General features: G+C 38.8%; 1 protein-coding gene across 1 annotated transcript in view; it reads left to right on the top strand.

The window, feature by feature from the left end:
• LOC121885546 (astrotactin-2-like) overlaps positions 1–20370 on the top strand; it is a 287798-nt gene that overhangs the window by 114241 nt on the left and 153187 nt on the right. Inside the window, exon 4 of the mRNA XM_042395105.1 lies at positions 1340–1492. Coding sequence (XP_042251039.1) covers positions 1340–1492 — 153 coding nt within the window. The remainder of the gene's footprint in view (positions 1–1339; positions 1493–20370) is intronic.

Raw genomic sequence — 20370 nt, 5'->3', positions numbered from 1 at the left:
AAAAACAATATCAGGACTTTTCCTTTTCTTGGACATAAATTCAAGCACCAAATAATTTTAATGTCTTTTGTTGATATTGTAAATTATTACAAAACTTCGCTAACTTTATAAAGCCATGATATATTTGACTGGAGGGTCTGGCCCCTCAACATCTGTCCCCCTGATGAGGTCATGGTTAGATCTGGTTACGGGGGGGGGGCTGTTACTGTAGAGACTGATAGCAATTCCCTGTTTGACAAAATACTAACCACAGTAGAGTGTGCTGAGTTTAACCACAAATGAATCTGAACAAATATATATCACTGCAAGGATGATATTTGTTCTGAAGTCAACTGCAATGTCTCAGTCGGTTTACCATTTATAATATCAAATACAATGTGAGTACGTCTGCCTCTCCACTTTCACCCTTGTCCTCTTCATCTCCCTCTTCCTCTACTCTTGCATATGCATTGGTATGTATGATGAGCATCCACTGGGAGCAACACATCACCATTATTCATGGAAAGAGTACACCTCAGAGCCAGACTGACAGATCAAAAGATGTTGATGATAGGTGGGGGTAGTGGTGATTGGGGTGATGAATGGCCCCATCTTTTGGAGATTGCTATACTGAAGTTTGGGGACAGAGTTGTTTTCACAGTTCTCCTTGCAGTTAGTTGTTTTGGGCTACAGTTGCCCAACCCTATAAATCTATTAAGAGAGACTATAGAGATACAGAAGTTGGATATCATTGTCTCTCTTAAATAGCCACATGTTTTTATCTTCTTAGGTGCATTTGACAGAATGGGGGGACAATGTTCTCTACTTATAAGTAGTCTTTCTGGTGACATTCAAGAGCCAGAAAATATCGAGACAGGTCATAAAAATTCTATGTTCTTTGCTTTTGTAATTTTCTAACTGTAAGGGAAGCAAACTGCTCTCTCTACTATACCCTCTTTCCCCACAGCCAATTGTTTTGGATTCATTCATCAGGAAGAGTGAGACTGAGCCATCAGGGGAAGCGTTGGCAGGATCGCTGTAGAGATGAAGCAATATTGAATTGATGGAATCATTTAAATGCCAGAAAAAAAAATAGAATGGAAGAAATAACACAGTACAGCTTTTCTACTGTGTCTAAATGGGACAGCCTAGTGGCTTATGATGCATATCATAATCTCTTATCTTTTCTTAAAAAAAGAAAAAAAAAATTAAAAAAGGGCTATTTTGGGGTATATGCCTTTATGCATCTGTGCATGTATTTTTACTACATCTTGAGTGTCTGACACTCATTGCAAAGTGATTTTTACTTTAAACTCTTATGACATGCCTGCCATTTTCACTTTGTCACTCTGTGTCATAGCCATTGACCCAAACAAGGAGGCAGTGGAGGATTTGATGCAGAGGTTCCAGGACAGTTTTCGTGTTCCCAACACGCCAACAGATATGTCTCACTACCAGCATGTCATGCACAGTTCATCTACAGGCCGCCGGAGGGTCCCCAGCCACACCAGAGGTAGGACAAAAAGTTATTCAAAAAATAATAGTTTTGTTGGCTGAATGTAATAGACCTTGCAAGCAAGATGACTTACAATATCTGCACGTTCTCTTTCATTTTACTGTGTATACTGGACAATGTTTGCTGACTGGTTTGGGGTGGGGGTATTTGCTCTTAGAACTACATTTTAATAGATGCATACATTCATGGGCCAGTGTACAATATAAAATATGCACAAGGTCACATGTTTGAGCTATTTCCACTCAGCCTTACTGGATGTATAAACTAAAGTGTGCATTTTCTTTCCACCCACTAACACCCTAGCAGATAATATAACCATTATTTTGTTGTACATTGTTAATGCTGTCCAGGTAGCAGTTGGTTTGCATTGATTTAGGTGAATTCATTTCAGTATGACAGATAATACAAATTCACATATAAGGGGAATCTAGATGTTCCAGTTCATTTGACCTGTATACCTTTGTAATGAGGGAAGAAATACATGCAGACACTGCAAAAAAAAAAAAAAAAAAAGCCAACTCTCTCACATATATTTGAAGCTATACTCTCTCTAGCTGGGTGTTATAACCAGTAAGCAACCATGCCATTATGGAGACCTGTCAAATTGCTTTGAAGACAATGTTTCCCAGTGATTTCACAATTAATTAGTATCTGTGACGTAACACTTTGTTTACCATTTGATATATGTGGAGCTTATTGATATGTTGATTTTCTTTTACATCACAAAACTGATGAAGACACCATGCATAGTGTAGGGGGTTAGGCGCACAATTAATAAAGTAGAAAGTCTACTTCAGAGCCACATTCATAATATGGGAGTGAGCATGCATGCAACTACTAACATGGTCATCACTCAGGTTCACATCTTGCATTGAGACCACGTACCCCTGTGTCTACTAGATAGGGTTGCATCTGCCTTGCGTGAGTGCATAAAAACAGTTTAAGCATCACTTAAATTCAAAATATAAAAGACAATTATTCAATTTATTTAGAATAGAAAGATTACCCTTTGTCATATCACATCTAAAAAGGAATCTCTCTATACTGTTCTAACCTTTGTCATTTAGTGCTTACATATTTCATTATAATTGCTGTCAGCTTACTCGGTTGGCTTTCTGTTTCATTAAACATCAGTGAGAGAACTGTTTCAAACTATGCTCGATGCAGTTTTGAGATGTGACACACTGGTGACACCACCCTCTCCACAGCAATAAATTAAGCTCATACCATAAACATTCCCAATAATTTTAATAAGACATGTTGTAAAAATGCATCCTGTGTCATTGGTTATACCTTTATGACCAATGAGACATTAACATTGAAAATGAGACATTAACCATGATGAGTTCACGTACCCTTGAGAGATAACTTACCTCTTGATCACTGTCATATTCAAAATGCAAAATACAACACTGAGCAATTTTGCACATTATGCATACTTACTTATGTGGGGATTTTCATTATTTCCAGTCACATAGCCAGTCGTTGAGAGTCTATTCTTTGTAATCTAGCTTGGTTTGAGCTGTTTGCTGTTTAAGAATTCACTCTGTAACATGAAATGGTTCCACGTATCAACCTTCTGAGCAGCTGATGCCTCTAATATTAAATGCAGGTCAAGCTCCTCAAAACTCTGTGAAGGACACTGCTGAGAGATGTCCTCTCTGTGGTGATGCTGACCTCTCATCCACTAATCGGAAGACCGGCAGTTCGATCCCCGGCTCCTCCAGTTCACATGTCAAAGTGTCCTTGGGCAAGATACTGAACCCCAAATTGCTCCCGAAGGCTGTGCCATCGGTGTGTGAGTGTGTATGTGAATGAGCATTATACACAACAGGTAGTTCCGACCAAGTAATCTGATTGGTCAACTAGACATTTAGAATATGATCAAATCAGCATGACAGCACGCCTAGCCATGCTCAAATGAAAAATGCCTCATCACTAAAAATATTACTCCGCCATTCATTAGAACTGTAGGCCGTGATGTCATGCTAACAACAACAGTCACTTCTGGGTAGACAACTGGCAGTTGATTTGAGTTGCTGAGATAGGTGAACTTGGCAAACTTGTTTATTCCTGTTGTCATTTTCAGCTTTAACTGTAACGTTTGAATATATATCATTAAACATGGTGGTCCAACCTATCTGATGTTTCTACTGTGCTTATTTTATGTACTGTTTTGCTTTGCTAGTGTAGTTGGTTTGTTTTTTTTTGTGAGGATCAGTGGTAAAACTGAGCAGACTTTTGATTTGTCTTTTATGTTTGTGAAACTGGATTGAACTGAACTGATTAGGGGTTGTTGGGAAAACAAAATGGATCCTTCACCAAGTGGATTTAACTCTGAGACTGTGGGACAAGTTACACACACACACTTACACACAGTGAACAACTCGAACCCTTCTCCACTCTTTATCATTGTCCAGCACCCCCATACACAACAAGATTTAACCATTTTCCCTTCAGTTGAGAGTATATCTCACTCTAGCATTCTCCATAAGCTATGCCAGTGAGTTGGTGACACAACGCTACTAGCTTAAAAATGTCTGTGAAGTTCGCAGACATAGTAGCTAAATCTGTTCATGGAAAAAAAATATTTCAGTGGATTTCTTAGTTACAACAAGATTGAGCTAGCAAAGCAGTTTTGTGTTTATAAATGTGGTATTTATTCAGTTTGGGAAATCCCACGATCTCTAGAAAGCATTAGCTCAAGTTGGCTGGCTGACACAACAGGGACTAGAAATCCTCTCTGTTGCTAGGTCGTTACTAAGGGTCAGCCTGCTTGCTGGAGTAGTAAACTAGGTTTCATTACACAGGACTCTACAGACGTAATTGATTGTTTTCCAGATATTAGTCATACCCCATGTATTTCCATGGAAATGGAGATAACACTAGCAAGAAGTTTTTTTTATTTTTAGAGAGAATTGCCCCGCAATATGAATACATTTTGTTTATACCTTTTATTTTGGTGGTAACTGTTGTATAATTGCAATATTACATGAGAGAGTGTGCTTTACCGTCATTGTTGGCACAACAGTGATGTGGTCAGGAACGAGGTGCTTGCGCTGAGTTCCGTGCATGGCAGTCTCTGCCATCAGTGTATGAATGTTTGTGCGAATGGGCGAATGTTGGCATGTAGTGTAAAGTGCTTTGAGTGCTTGGAAGACTAGGAAAGCGCTATGTAAATGCAGTTCATTTACCATCTCCTTTGAGGGCCTAAAATTAGGAGTGTAAATGCGACCTCAGTGCAAAAGCATATAGGCCAATACAACAAAAACTATAATGGGACAAATACTTAAACTGAGAAGGAGACTCCATTAGTTGGAGTGATGTTAAAAAGGGGAAACTTGATTGGTCAAGCCCAGAAGGTAAGTGCTGCATAAATGCATCAAGAAGAGACCGAGAGGAAAGTCGATTGTGTTAGGCAGATGCTTTTCTTCTCCATATTACTCAATTTGGTGGACCTTTTTTTTCATACTCTGCCATGGCTACATTTATCTTGCATTTTCCTGTAGCCCCTATGTATATTTACATGTTTACATGTGTGGTGGTAGAAAAGTAGATTAAGCTTACACCATGTCAACACAGAAAGTGTAGCATGAGCAGCACATTTAGCAGAGCATCAGCGAGGGCTCCGTCTTTGTGTCAACACTGGAGGCGTTCAGGTGCAGAGCATAGGTCATCCACGTTTTGGAAGAGCCCAATACACAATGACTGTAGTTATATGTGTAAAACAGAGAAAAATAGACTTGAAGCCTAAAAATACATCTCCATCGGTTGTGGCCTTGGCATCAACTCAACCATGACAGACAAAACCTGCCAGCATTCCCAAAAACATCTTAAAGCTGAAATGATTTTAGTCATTGTAAATCTATAGGCTTTGATCATCTTATCCTTAAAACACTCTTGGGAAATGGGCCCTGGGCTGGCAAGTTCCAAGGAGAGGGTTAATATGCCTTATGCAAAGTATACTTTATATATGGTATGCTGTCATTAGCCTGGTTTCTTGTGCCATGTTGCTGAGGTGCGACACAAGTAACAAGGAGGTAAAATCCCACTATTGAAAACAGAAACAGTCTGAACACAAGAGGATAGCTATTGTGCTCAACGTCTGAGTGGGAGGAGGAACAGTAGGTTGTTAAGATATGATGCATGGGCAATCAACTTCCAGCTGCACACACAACAATGTTTTAAAAAGCACACTTTTTCCCCCCATGATCCTGAGAGATGGGGGAGAAAGCATGCGACTAATGGCTGATCAGTGAGTGAAACAAAAAAAATAAAGGAATAATATAGAGACACATATATTTGTACCTGGTTCTCAAGCAAAACTGTCTATAGTTTGCTAAGCAAAATACCTATGTTAATTTGATTCATATTGACATTACGAGGACAACACATCTCAATATCTACTCAGCTGGAAAACTACACTTACATTAATGTCTGCTCAGTTAAACCCTGCAGCTGCTCATCTGCTCTTCTTCTGGTGTTCACAAGTTGCTTTGTGGCAACATTCCTTACTTCCTTGTCTGCATGTATTGCCCTAGTTTCTTGTCACACCCGTTTATACCTGGAATCTCAGAAAATATTGGCTCATGGACAGATTTTGTAGATATAGTTACTACCTTCGCTTTCCTCTTTTCCAACCTTAGCAGTCACTCACAGCACCTTATCTCAAAGCATAATCAGAAAGATAGCCATATTTAAAATTGCTGTCAGCATGCATAATTCATAGATATACAATTATGCACATTGATAACAATTTTAAAAGGAGGTTGAAATACTACCTGGCCTGCGATCTCATGGCATCCCATGACACCTAACAGGCTGTCAGACACTTAGCCACTGAATTTCTTGGGTAAATAGGATAGCTATGTGATAATCAAAAAAGTCAAAGCCAAGCCAAATGGCCAGTCAGTTAAGTGGTGTTCAGAAGTAGCAGTGCTATAGCAAGCAAAATTTGTGTTATTTTTGCGTGCACTCCATCCATGTAAGTCATCCATTTGTGTGTGTAGTTTGCAAGCTTAGCCAAACAATTTCTAGCATGTTACCCAGAAGTAATGGAGTGGGCAGACTGGATTTCAAAAAGCAAAAGCATGCAGAACAGGAGATAGAGTGGGTAGAGTTGTCACTGAAAGTGAAAATGTGCGCCTCATGTGAACAGCATAGTAGGCATGATGCCAGCATTGAGCTGCGCTCTCAAGGTTGCTCAGTTTAAGAAGAGTGGAGAGAAGGTTAACCCCCATCCTGGTATTATAGATGTTGGTAGTGGCAGTAATGTTGATTGTCTGGAGATGTATTTTCCTTCATCTCCAGACCCATCAGCATAAATAAGAGACCAGTAGGTGAGAAGCACTTGTTTGTTGCTCTCTCCCCCACATTATGCTTGGTGCTAGGGGCAGAGCATTGGTCATTTATGGCTCAGAGTGGACAGAATTATATTTCCGGGATTTATGCTCAGTATACACAACAGAGTCTGTTGGAATTAAGAGGCTATTTCCTTGTGTCATTCTGTTAAGCCAAAGTCAAGCGTAGAGTTTGCAAGAAATGCTTGTGTAGATCACCCAAAATTGCTACCACTAAACCACCTGCAGAAGAAAAATGGCCACTTTCTCTCCAGCTGTAAATTGGGTTTGACAATGAAAGAATATTTCTGTACATTTTAAATAAGACACAAATCTATTAGTTTTGTATGTTTATTTCTCATATATCAACACAGTATTCTGTGAAACGCCTACATGGAACCCTGTTACAGTATGTTGTCTGTAATTGTTAAGCTAGCATTACAATATGTAACCACCATTGTTCTGCTTTAGCCATCATTCCAGAATAACTTTGAAGTCACAACACATTGGTTTTGTCAAGCATTAAGATTTGTCCTTAAAAATTCACTCCCTTATTTGCATGCACCTCTGTGCATGCTATTCCCTGCTGTGGTGTTAATGCATTTCCATGTGCTGGCTAGAAGCTGTGGTAGTGTTTTGATGTGTCACAAGGAATACTTTGGCTCATTACGATGAGGATAACCTTATGGTTATTATCTAGCTTTTCTCCTGTTTAATTGACGCTTTGAAGTAGCACATGAAAGTAGTTTGGTGCTGTTCTGTGTGTGTGTGTGTGTGTGTGTGTGTGTGTGTGTGTGTGTGTGTGTGTGTGTGTGTGTGTGTGTGTGTGTGTGTGTGTGTGAGAAAGAGAGAGAGTTTGTGTTCCACGGTGCTTGAATTCATTCTGTGTTCAGCTCCACTTTCAGCAGTCCTCAGTCTTCACTGCAGACAAAACACAGTGATTACAGCTTTGAGTCTGCAGCCCTGAGGCTCCTCTATAACAGGCCATATAGTTGATCTACTGCCAGGTCAAAGCAGTCAGTGACTCTATTTTTGTGTGTGTTTTGTGTTTGAAAGACCCTAACTAACTAACTATCGACCCATCTAACCATGTAATTTCTCTAATTAATTCTAAGTAATCCATTAATGGTCATAATATTGGTCATATATTTCAAAATAAGCAAATGATTTTGCACCCATTTTAACTCAGATTTTTTTTTAGCCCCCAGCTTCCAAAAGTTTTTGATGTTTGTTTCCTGCTGTCAAGAAGATGATGATCACCACAGTTTCCTGTAAATTAGCAAATCGGGTTGTCTTGTGATGAGGACAGCTCATAAAATTTTGTTTTGTGTTATGTTTTCAAATCTGAGTTTCAACTGTTTTTAATTCAAATAAAGCCAAAGTTCTGATTTTTTTTAGAAGAAGTGAAAATAATGAGTTATAGTATCTTGGTAAGGACAATACACACCACACAATTTATTGGACATCTTACTCTACATAAGCAGACACCTTAATCTAGTGAGCACAGTCAACTCATACAACTGTGATAATATGCCTAAATCTAATTAAAATCAGCATCACCAGGTTAAAGCATGCTTTTCTCTAATCCGTAACAGCAATCCTGCTTCATGAAGCATCTCACTGCTCAAAAAAAACTGCTTTTGTCACATGAGATTTCTGGCTATGTTCACATGAAAGATGGAATGGCTGCACTCAAGTCGAACTTGGACCGTGCAGACAACAAGTGTATGTGGACATGCCCACCAGCTTCCCTTACAGAAAAAGAGTGTCTCGATGCTTGTGTAGAAAGCCAGTCTGTTGTACTTAAGCTGTCTTTCCAAGGAACGCGGTCAAAGTTCAGTGGAGAGTGCATTAATTTTGCTCAGTTAATGATGAGGAACAATATTTATTAGTTTATTCAGAGAAGTGTGGCAAAGGGTGAGAATACTTCTGGCGTTGACAAATGGAAGGGACGTAGAGCAAATAGCCGTGCCATTGGGGTTTATACCCTGTCACAGCCAGTCATGTCTCTCCTGTCAGGCTGGGAAGAGCTACAGGGGCAGCTGGTGAAGTGGCTCTCATTTGGTTCTCATTGAAGTCATTGTGATGAAGTTTGGCTGGCTGAGTTTAAGCTGAAGCAGGTTAAAATCCTGTTTTTTCCCCCCATGCACTACTGTCCTTTGGTTATTTTCTGCATCATTTCATTGCTGACAACACACCCATAGTGATCCTAACTGTATGTGTGAATGTCATATAGGCTAGTCATGTTCAAGTCCTTTTAAAAAACAAGTAAAAAGAGCCAATGGTTCAATGGAGTTAAATTTGCTGGAATCAAACTCCAAATGGCTCTTTAAAGCCCCCCTTTAAGTATAATCTGTTGATACTATTGCTTAGTCCTGACCACAGTCTTTTGTACTTTGACTCAAAGAGTCTGGGGATATTCTCTGATGTTGCTTACAGCAGTGGTATCACTATTCAGGAGGCAGGTGATTTTGGATTGTAAGTGTTTTTTTTATAACAGTTTATGTATTGGTATCATATTGTTGAGAGAAGATAAGGTAAGGGACTTTCACTGACACAAATGATTTAAAGCTGGAATGTGGGACTTTTGTCTCTCCCGTCTGGCAGTGAGAGTAATTACAAAAACACTAATGACATGTACTTACGTCATAGGCTCCTCATTTGGCAAGAGCTTGAATGTAACTGACGTTCATTTATATGTAAAAGTTTCACACTGCAGGTTTAATAAAATAAAGTTTATGTACACTTCAGGGACTCACTAGGAAAATAAAAAAAGAACATCACACACCTAGAAAGAAGTAACACAAATGACCTTAACTGCTATCAAAACAATGCTAAGTTGACCAATGACAATATGTACTGCTTGTGAAAGTTTGTGAAATTTTATACTTTAACAAGTTGAATGATTTTAGGTTCTTAGACTCAGAGTTGTTTCTAGCTTTTTGGGGGACCAATGCTGACTATGTTGATTCCCCCCGCCGAAGAAACAGCCTTGCTTAGCCTAGCTCCTCCACTTAAGAAAGGAGGTCTAGCTCAGTGTGTAATGTCAGCGAGGGTTACTGGGTTTGGATAGTTTTAGCCAAAAAGCTACAAATGTTCTGTGATTCCAATTTAACCTTCAATGTCCAATGTGTTTTGGATTGTGTTGACATTCTTATCTGCTGCTTGTGTTGTGTCTTAGAGTAATTAAAAAGCAAAACCACAGCCACTGAAATACTCTGTTTATTTGTAGGTCTTTCACATATTCTTTCCACTTTTTTTTAGGTTATTACAATTACCTTTGTCTGTACATCACTCAAAAGATATCCATAATGTTGCCAAAGGGATTTTATTTGCTGCTGGATATATTGATAGTTCCAGCCTAATTGCAGCTTTCAGCAGTGGTTGCCTTTTCATTTAAGGATTGCTTTTAAGATTTAATTTTATCAGGCCACAGCATGAATTATCCATTACTTGAGCTACATTACTCTGACCTTTTAACTTCCTTTGAGACAGACGGTACCAGACATATTTTCCACTGTCTTAAATATGGAGTAACTGAGGAGACTGAAGACCTTAGTGTTGTGTAAAATTGTAAAATTAAGCCTCACCTAATGAAGTTATAAATATGGCCTGTTCAATTTTCTCCCTTTCTACAGTGTGTTACAGAGTCAACTGAGAATAAAGCACCAGATTTGTCAAGTGTTTTCTTCACTGCCCTGCTGGTGAATGGCTCTACAATGACTGACAAACTATTAGCTTATTTTTACGCTTCAAATCCATTTTACTTCATTTCACATATGCAACTACAGTGTTTGTGTTGTGCTCTGAGTGCTTCCAAAATGCAAGTGACCTACCCTCAACGTCGTACCTGAATGTCTTGTGTAGATACACAAACTGAGCACTAGCTGCTGCTCTGCTAACATGCCACTCTCACTACACCTCCTGTGTAGACACGGTGTTAGAGTCTAATGCTAAAAGCATAGAATGAGCAGCAGCAGTGGGTGCTCCATCTGTGTGTCTACACTGGAGGCGTTCAGGTACATTGATGAGCGTAGGTCATCTGCATGTTGGATTAACATAGAAGTGTACTATTCCATCAGACTTGTGAGACGAACAACTGAAAAACGGGGCTGAATCACTTTCTGTGTTGACACAGTGTAACAGACAAAAAGACAAACAATTAAATCCATCAATGTCAACTTTTTATCAACAATAAAAACAAGCTGTCAATTGAAAAGGTGGTGGGGACAAGTAGTTTTTTTAACTACTCGACTTTGGATGGCTGCAGTGGCTGGCAACACTTTTTTTGGGGAACAGCTGCTATCCTATGCCACCCTCTGTGGCTTTACCACTGCACAAGCTGGTTGATAACAGGTGAGAAAACAACATACTGCAGGGTGCCAAGGGCCACTGCATCTGAAATTACCCATAACAGCCTGTCACACCTTTTCAAAAATCACATATCTAAATTCTCTGAGTGGTCTCCTTACACTTAACTATTTGCTTATTAGTCTTAAATTGGCGGGTATGTTTTCAATGCAGGAGAGATGTGATAAAAAAATATAGAGATGAGTGAACAAACACTGAGCTCACTTGAGTTACAAGAGCCAAGTGGTGCCTTGCTAAGCCTACCACTTTTTCAAGTCCTTGCTCTCCCATATAAACGGGAAGCAACTCATAAATTTGGGTTGTAAAATGTGTCGGTGGGGCTTATATTGTGATGCCCTCTGTAATAACTTTTCAGCATACCTAGGTTGTTTATGTATAATAGGATTGTGTTTGTGTGTGTGTGTGTTTGTGTGTGTGTAAAGAGCTTTTAAAAATGCAGTGTGCAACGGCAGAGTAAAACAGTACTGATCAGGGTAATTTTGGATAAGCAAACAGATAGTGGGAGAATGAGACATGAAAGAAAAAATAGTGAGACTCAGTGACTACATTTACATGCACACTAATATTCCCCTATTATTCTGGCTATGACAATATTTCCATTTTGATACGGGTCATGTAAACAGCATATTCCATTTTGATATTCCAAATTAGGCTTCATTCTGAATGTAGCATTTTCCGATTAAGACATGTGGAATATGCCAATATTATTCGGGTTTTAGGAACATTTGTTGGACTTGTATACAGCGCATTCGGAATATGCGTCTCAATTGGGGTTTTTACCGCAGTTTGCAATACATGGCCCTCTTACCTGTTTACTCTGCGCAGACAAAATGACATATGCTGGAGCAGAAAGGCAGACGGAGGAGAGGAATGAGAGGAGAGTGGAGAGCTATTCACGGTGGGCTGGAAAAACAGAGCGCACCTTCTCAACAATGGGGACAGAAGGGGTTGGTTATTATCCTGACTGACGGTGATGACTCGGTGTGATACACCAAAAACACTCAGCAGTGTAGTAAACATCATGGGACAGCCTAGGTGCTGGATGTGCCTGTAACTGTAAATTTATAACATCAGTCATATCAATATAAATTATAAATATCAGGCAGGAGCTCATTAATGTGTTTCACCTCATTGGTTTACTTCACTGCCTGCAGAGATCTTGTGATTCCTGTTCCCACAGGAGCAACCCTGAAAACCCTCTGCATGTAAATGGGAATATTAGTGGAATATTCATTTTCATTAGCCATTTAAACAGCTTAGAAGGAATATTGTCTTTTTCTGAATAAGGGCAAAAACCGTAATATTTTGTGCATGTAAACGTAGTCAGTTCGAGACAAGGAGAGTTAGACCACCATGACATACCTGTGGGCATCCTGTACCGATGTGCAAAGTTCCTACTTAAAAAAATAGACAGACTGGGACAGACAGAAAGCAGAAAGTAGATCACAGGTTCTACTCCCTGGATTTCTTATGGCTTTGATTGTTGAGTCCATTGGCTCGGTGCAGCATGGCTGGATGGAAGGCCTCGGGCCTTTCTTTCTGATCCTGTACCCTCCAGCCTGTGCTTGTGTTTGTGCTTGCTCTCTGTTTCACCAAAATAGGTTGAAATTATTTTCAAATCATTCTAATATACATCAAACTTGCAAGTGTGGAATTTATACAGCAATTGTTCATAATCATGATCTAAATTTTAACTAAGTATTCCAGTGGATGCAGTAAAGATGCAAACTCACATACATTTTTAATATATTTATTTTTTTTGCAAATACAACTCAATGAATACAACTTCTCAAATTTGCTATTGCAGCTTCTCAGATGCTGTCTTGTGCATTATAAATGGCAAATTTGCATACTCTCACTTTTGTATGAATGTAGATGCCAGTTTGTATCGAGTACGAGTTGGAAATATTTTGCTTGCTGGATGTCAGAAAGCCTGACTGCTGAATGCAGCTGTGCCTTAATGTGATTACCAGTTGCTGAGCCATGTGGGGACTGGTGTTGCTGTCAGCTTAATTTACTCACAAACACATTGTCACAGACATACGTACGCAGTGTGAGTATATGCATACAAAAGCATAAACACTGTACAGCGTGCACACACGAGCTGACGTTTAGTAGATGTAAGTCTAGCAGCCGTAAGTCAAGGAAATTTGTTTTGCTCAAAGAGTCACAAAAGTTGCTGAGGTCATATTGAAGTTATGAGAGCTGTCAGAGTCACATCCACTCATATGCAGTAAATGAGAGTACAGGCGCATGCACAAACAGTATTAATGAACACAGGAGCATCCAAATGCATACACAACCTGTCAACATACATACCAGTTGTTACAAAATTAGACATGTTGCTTTCTTATATTTACTATTTTTCCCTTATTTTCCCTCATTTTCCATTTGTTGTTGTTTCACACAGACACATACACCCAGTGAAAGGTCTTTCCTCATGCAACTGTCTAGCCTTCACACACCTTTATTGATCCACATGTCTATATAATTATATGGGCGTTATTCTGGAAAAGCTGCATTTCACCTTGTCATTTCTAAAGGATAAATATTGTTTAGCATGTAGGATTGCCACCATTAAAATGTCTAATGATCAGAATTCATAAAGGCACATTAAAATGCAACACATACACAATGTAAGTACAGTGTTCTGTATACCATTGGCGGCTGGTGACTCAAAAAATTGGGGAGGACAGGAGGAAAACCAACATGGAATCTTACAACAAACCGCATCAAACTATATCATTTTCCCACCTGATGAAATCGGAGGGGTGGGGGCAATTTTATATGCCAATAAAACAATTTGCTTGAGTGGTGAAAAGGCTGCTTCTTTAAAGACATTTAGCATATACATAATGTCTCTAAACAAAGAAGTGCTCATTTTAGCCATGGAGTGGATCAAATGTGTCATTTTACCAACAAAGTGAAATTTAAATTTATAGTACTGTTCTATTGTGACAACAAATTTATGTTCTCATCAAAAACAGACAACATATCACATGATTTACACATTTCAGGTTCAGATCAGTGCTGAAAACAAGAAAGACTGAACACTAAAAATATTCACAGATCTATAAGTGTAGGTTCACATCAGAAAGTATTAATGCATGTATCAAATACATGACTTACACACTCTGATCTATGTGCACGACATACAAAATATAGTCTACATAGCTGACATGTTAACACTAGGGGTGTTAACATGAACACAAAACTCACAGTTCGGATTGTATCACGGATTTGAGTAACAGATCAGATCATTATTAGGATCAGCAAAAAAAAGGGGGGAGACAAATAAAACTTTGTTTTCCATTTATTCTGTAACACACTTACAGCAAGGAACAGCAAGGTGGTCTTAAATGAAAACAACATTTAAGATGTCCAATGTTTAAATAAAATAAAATAAAATATATAAAATATGCAATGCACACTTATTGCAATATGAGGCATGAAACCTTCCTCTTTTAAACAGTGAATGAAACAGCCTCTGTCCACATCATCAAAACTTGATGATAACAAACATTCACCGCTAACGTCAGTTAGCAGCTAGATGCTAATTAGCTACTCAGCTGCAGCACATTAAACAGCGGGTAAACATAACTCAAATGTCACTTCGGAACAGTTAGATGCTGGTTTGATCGTTGCTCTTCAAAATCCTTGTTAGCAACACGCTGTCTGCCCATGACTTGTACTTACAGCAGTTTGTTTACTTTGTCTTAAATGAGACATTAAATTTTGCAAGTAATCTGCAGTTCATATGCCTGCTGAACCGTGGGGGGCGATCCGTATGGATCACGGATCAACTACAATCCGTTACACCACGAGTTAACACTTGTTATTCTAGTTACTTTAAGCTTATTACTCAATATACGGCTCAGCTTAAAAACAAACTAAAGAAACTGTCAGAAGCAAGCAGCCAGACCTCCTGCACACTAATCATACAACATCAACAGGTGACTGAACAACCACTCAATTAAAAACAATGAATGAGTGAGTCCAGACAGCTCACTGTAACTTCAACAAGCAAAGTAACGTTACCCACAGCACATTATATGATCTCTATCATATGATACATTCTTGTTAAGGAGATAAATTCACACAACAGCCACACAGAGAGACATTTAACCATCAGCGATGAAATTAGTGACCAAAGAGACAGAGAGAGAGAAGCTGTATCTGACTCATGTTATCTGACATCTTCTTCTTTCTTTCATGGAGATGAAGTATTCATGTCATAACGTCCATTTGTGACTGTTGGTCATCTTGTATGTTAGTTAACAGAACTTTATGGCTGCTGCTTAACCAGTCTGATATCGTTAGCAACAATGACAAACAAGCTAACTCTCCTGGTTGTTCCTCCGGTTGCTTCTCTCTCCAGCCGCTCCCTGGCGGTGTCCTGCTGCTGCTGTGCTGCCCAGTCCAGATAATTTCTCCCATTACCTTAACAACAGTCCTTAATAGTCCTTCCATGGATGTATAAAGAGTCCTTCAGGCTGCTACAACAAGCCAGCTGTTGCATTGGCTAACGCAAGGAGCTATCTACTGCTGCTAGTCTGCCTTACAGCAGAGAGAATTGAAGATGAAATCTGGAAACTATCATTGGACCAACTCAATGTCAATATTGCATTCTGGTTGTTGATTGGTAAGGGAGGACAGCCTCCCTTGGATCGTCATTTTACGTGTCATGGCCAATCACAGATTAGCATGAAAAAAAAAGAAATACATTGAGTCCAATGTAAGAGATCCCCTGCGGAGGACAGCAGGCACCCATCCTCCTCTGTCCCCCACTCCACCTCCACCAATTGCACCCCACCACTTCACACGCTGCCCTTTCTCCTCCCGCCCTGCAGGTGTCACTGTCGAAGCATTTTAAACAGAATTTCAGTAATGGATTTTTTCCAAAGAAGAGAGAAAAAATACTTTATAAATAATACTGAGATTTGTAATGGTTTATTTCAACCAAATATTCTTTTTTATATTTTGATCTCCCTTTTGCCTCTCAAAAAATAGAGGAGGATCAACCTCCTCTGCCTCTATGGACCAGCCTCCACTGCTGTATACATTATACATTATGAGTAATAAGGCTAGTTCAAGCACTTGTGTGGACAAACATCTGTTCAGCTGAAGTGTTTTCAAGCAGAACTGTGTCCCTAGTAGCTCAACTCAATAGATGCAGTTCTGTAGCTAACCTCTATATATAATTTACTGTACAATCCATACACTTTTAATCTCCACCTTATTTGTTCTGCCTTACACTTTTGCAGTCCTGCAGAGGTACCAACCAGGACAGGCACCCTGTGCATATTTCACCTATATATAGTTACTGTTTGTTTGGCTGCTCATTTGTCTGTATATCAATTTACCCTGAATATAATATCTGCTTTGTGTATATTGGTTAGCACTGCATATACTGTAGGTAGCTTCTGTCAGCTAAAGAATTTTCTTGTGTGTAAAATGTGTTAAGCAAGTTCAGCAAAAAAATGTCCTATCAGTACTACTACACAGCATCTACAATGTGTAAGCACAAGTTTGACCAATAAACTTCTTCGTTCTGATTCTGTTTTTGTTATTGCAACAGAAAATGCAAGTTCTAGTACAGTGGTTCACGGAAATGCTCTTGGGGGCCCATCTTTCTCTGCTCTACTCACAGCTGATGCTTAGCCCTGTCAAGAGCTGGAAGGCACCAACTCTTTGTCAGCTGAAAAACTTTTCTTTAGCTAATTGTGGACAGAAAAAAATAAACAGTATAATTGTTTTTGCATGATTCTGCATTTTAGACTCAGAAGCCTTGTCCTATTTAGATGATGAATGAGAAAACCTAATAATTTATACCATTATGTGCAGTCAGCTGTAATATACCATCAAATATTTTTGCCACAAATGTTTGAGAATTAAATCCTGTGACATCAACAACCTGTAGCACAGAAAGCTCTTCCAACCTGTGTATTTTAGTAATTCACTACAGTGGCTGCAAGTAAGGATTCTTTTCATCATCAATTAATCTGCCAGTTAATTTCTCAATTCATTGATTTAGCACTGGATCTATGTCAGAAAATAGTGAAAAATGACCATCACATATTCCCAAAGCCACATATTCATTGGCATATTCAACTGTCAAGATATTCAGTTAACTATCATAAACCTGATATTGTTAACATCTGTGAGGCAAGAACCAGTAAAATGTTTTCTTAAAAAAAGATTCCACTACAAATAATTTGAGCTGGTACTAGCATTTTTTAATGGAAGATCGTGATCTGGGTTTTTTTGAATTTCCTACCTTGGCCCTCATATCTTTACAATTGACTAATAAAGCACCTAGTCATCTGCACAGAATATTCCTTTCACTGTTAGTTGTTCCTTTAATTCCACTCACCTATTATATTTGGATCGGCTTTGATGATGGTTGTTGTGGCAGAGTGGGAAAGGAAATAATTGGTCCTCTAGCCCGCAATAGGCTCTCTAGAGTAGATAGAGTAAAAATCAGGGTATACTCATCCAAAGTATAAATCCAGAATCAAAAATTTATACTCATATGCAATTCATTGTAATGTGGGGAGTACTGGAGTCTCTGCAGTCTTCTCCCTCTCTCAATCTTACTCCATACTTTTAGGTGTAGATAAGGTCAATTAGGTTTACTGGTGGGAGGTTTTTTTTTTTTCTTTTGGATGGTGTGAATTACAGTATATCATAGTACTACGATGTGCCCTCCTCCTATGCAGAAGATGATTAGCTTTCACTATTCAGATTGAACTCATCACCTCACCTCCCTGCTTTCCCATAACTGTTAATCATTGTCATTACAGGAGAGATTGGAGAACTACTTCTCCCTCTCGTCTCTGAATTTTCTGTTCTCTCTGCCTTGTATATGTATGTGTGCATTCTCTCAGTGACACTGTCTGTCTTACTCTCCTGTTTTCCTTTAAACCCTTTTAAAACCAAATCACATCATTCTTGCCTCAGTATATAATTATGATATATTATTGTCCTTTTGCCTGCACATCATTTGTTTATAGCCCTTTTCTCCATTTTTCTCCTTTCTCGTCTTATTTTCATTCATGCCCTCTAACTTATACATTTTAATCAGTTTGTTCACTATGTCTATGTCTATTAATACTCAGTGAACAAACTGATTAAAAAATGACTACTTGACTCACAACATTAAAATGCTAAGTCAAGTAATAGTAAAACTCTCAGTCTCTCACATATATATATTTTTTAATATATACATTATTAAATGAATTAAATACCACAGTGAGAAAACAGCATCCATTTCCTTCCTGTGACTTACTAGTACATGCCACCGTCTATCACACCACACAGTACCTTTTCTCTTTGCATTTGTAATTTGTAGCCTGCACAACACTATGAGCTGAGGTTTGATTTAACAGTCTGAGAGCATATGCATTTTTGCACAGAAAAACACTCTGCTGTCATCCTTGAGGGAGAATGTTAATGGTGACAGCAGGTGCCTATGCCTTTTCACAGTGAAGAACTTAGTGCGGGAGACTGTGAGGAGACTATATTGAGAATTTTATTTGTGAGTGAAATGAGTGTGTTGGTGGTATGCCCTGTTTTGTAACAAAAAAAGATGGAGGGAAAGCAGGTGGACATTTGAGAAGGTGAAAAACGACCAAGAGGAGTCTGAAATTATCGCATGGATTTCAGGACTGTGAAAAGGACTGTAAAAGTGAGATGGATATGGCCCAGTAATTGAAATTTGTAGTACCGACATGCTGCAGTTTAGCCCTAGTGTTCTGGGAGTACATGTTTTTATGGGACTTGGTTTTGAGGGTATTACCACTGATGGAGAGAACAGGAAGATCAAGGCAGGGGAAAATGGACTGAGAGAGGAAGAAAAGTGGTTAAAGGGGAAGAAAAGCTGTGAAATAGAAAACACCTGGGACCAGATTCCCAAAGACTTCTGCACCTTGTTTCAGATGTATTCTTGTGTGTGTTATTTATCAAATATGTTCCATAGCCTGGAAGCACATCTGTATCATACACACACACACACACACACACACACAGTGCCTGTCAACACACCTTTTGTATGATTAGTAAAATGTTATTCTATCCCTTATACATATGTTATTGATGAAGATATAAGCATTGTTGATTGTATATGTCACTGGATTTACTGAGTTTCAGCAAAAGAAAAGTGCAAATTTGCAAAGGCCTTTCAAAGGAAGATTGTGAAAGGAAGAATGTTAAAATCTTGGTGACAGCAGACAAAAGGTGAACACATCACAAAGGTGGGCAAGGGAGCTGCACTAAACTTGTTCAGGAACAAAAGAGCCTCACAGACAGAAAAATAGAAATAAATGAAAGTCACATCTGACCATTTTATTATATCAAACCAAGATATAGGCACAAGAGAGGCACAGAGAGTTGCTACTGTGTAGTTATTAAACCTGCAATTGATTTTGGTGTTCACTGAGCTGCTAATACAGCTGTTCTCAAGCTTTTTCACATCAAGGACCCGTAAACTGACACAAATTAGACCACAGACTCCCATTTGATAAGATTTTGTCCCAGGGCCCCCTATTGGATAAGACTTTTGCTTTTAGATGTTTTTTTTTACAAAAAGTGTATGAAACCCATGACCAAAATAATCATACATTCTGTCATTGTGTTAGGTATGGATGGAATCACATTGAAAATAAATTATTCACCTTTTTTTGGGGACCTCCTGGAACCCCCTCAAGGAACCCTTGGGGTCCATGGACCTCACTTTGACAACCACTGTGTTAATGCACTGTGGCAATTGGTCACTCTTGATAATTCATTATAAGCAGTCCTCTCTTATGTAATCTTGCATGTTTTTTTCATTACTTGAGAATTTATGTATATATACATATACATATATATATATATATATTATTGTATATATACAGTAAATATTTGCTGATCAATACGATCTTACTGCATCACAATATGAAAGCCAATCACAGTGTAATTAGCTCATGCTTAGTAAATCAGACGTTAATCTGACTCAGGTTGAAAGTGCACATTTAATGGAAGGCTAATTTGTGCTGCGCTTTCATGTGTGTAAGTCTAGCCAAGAAAATAAATAGTACTTTACTTGACCTGCGTGCGTCTACTGTGTGTGTTAAGACCCAAACACACTGAAAGCGATAATTGACGCGCCTCATTTGACGTGCATCA

This window comes from Thunnus maccoyii, chromosome 19 (assembly GCF_910596095.1).
Source record: "Thunnus maccoyii chromosome 19, fThuMac1.1, whole genome shotgun sequence".
In the NCBI taxonomy this organism is placed as follows: Eukaryota; Metazoa; Chordata; class Actinopteri; order Scombriformes; family Scombridae; genus Thunnus; species Thunnus maccoyii.
The sequence above is the reverse complement of the archived record's forward strand: the minus strand, read 5'-3'. Positions and strand labels throughout refer to the sequence as shown.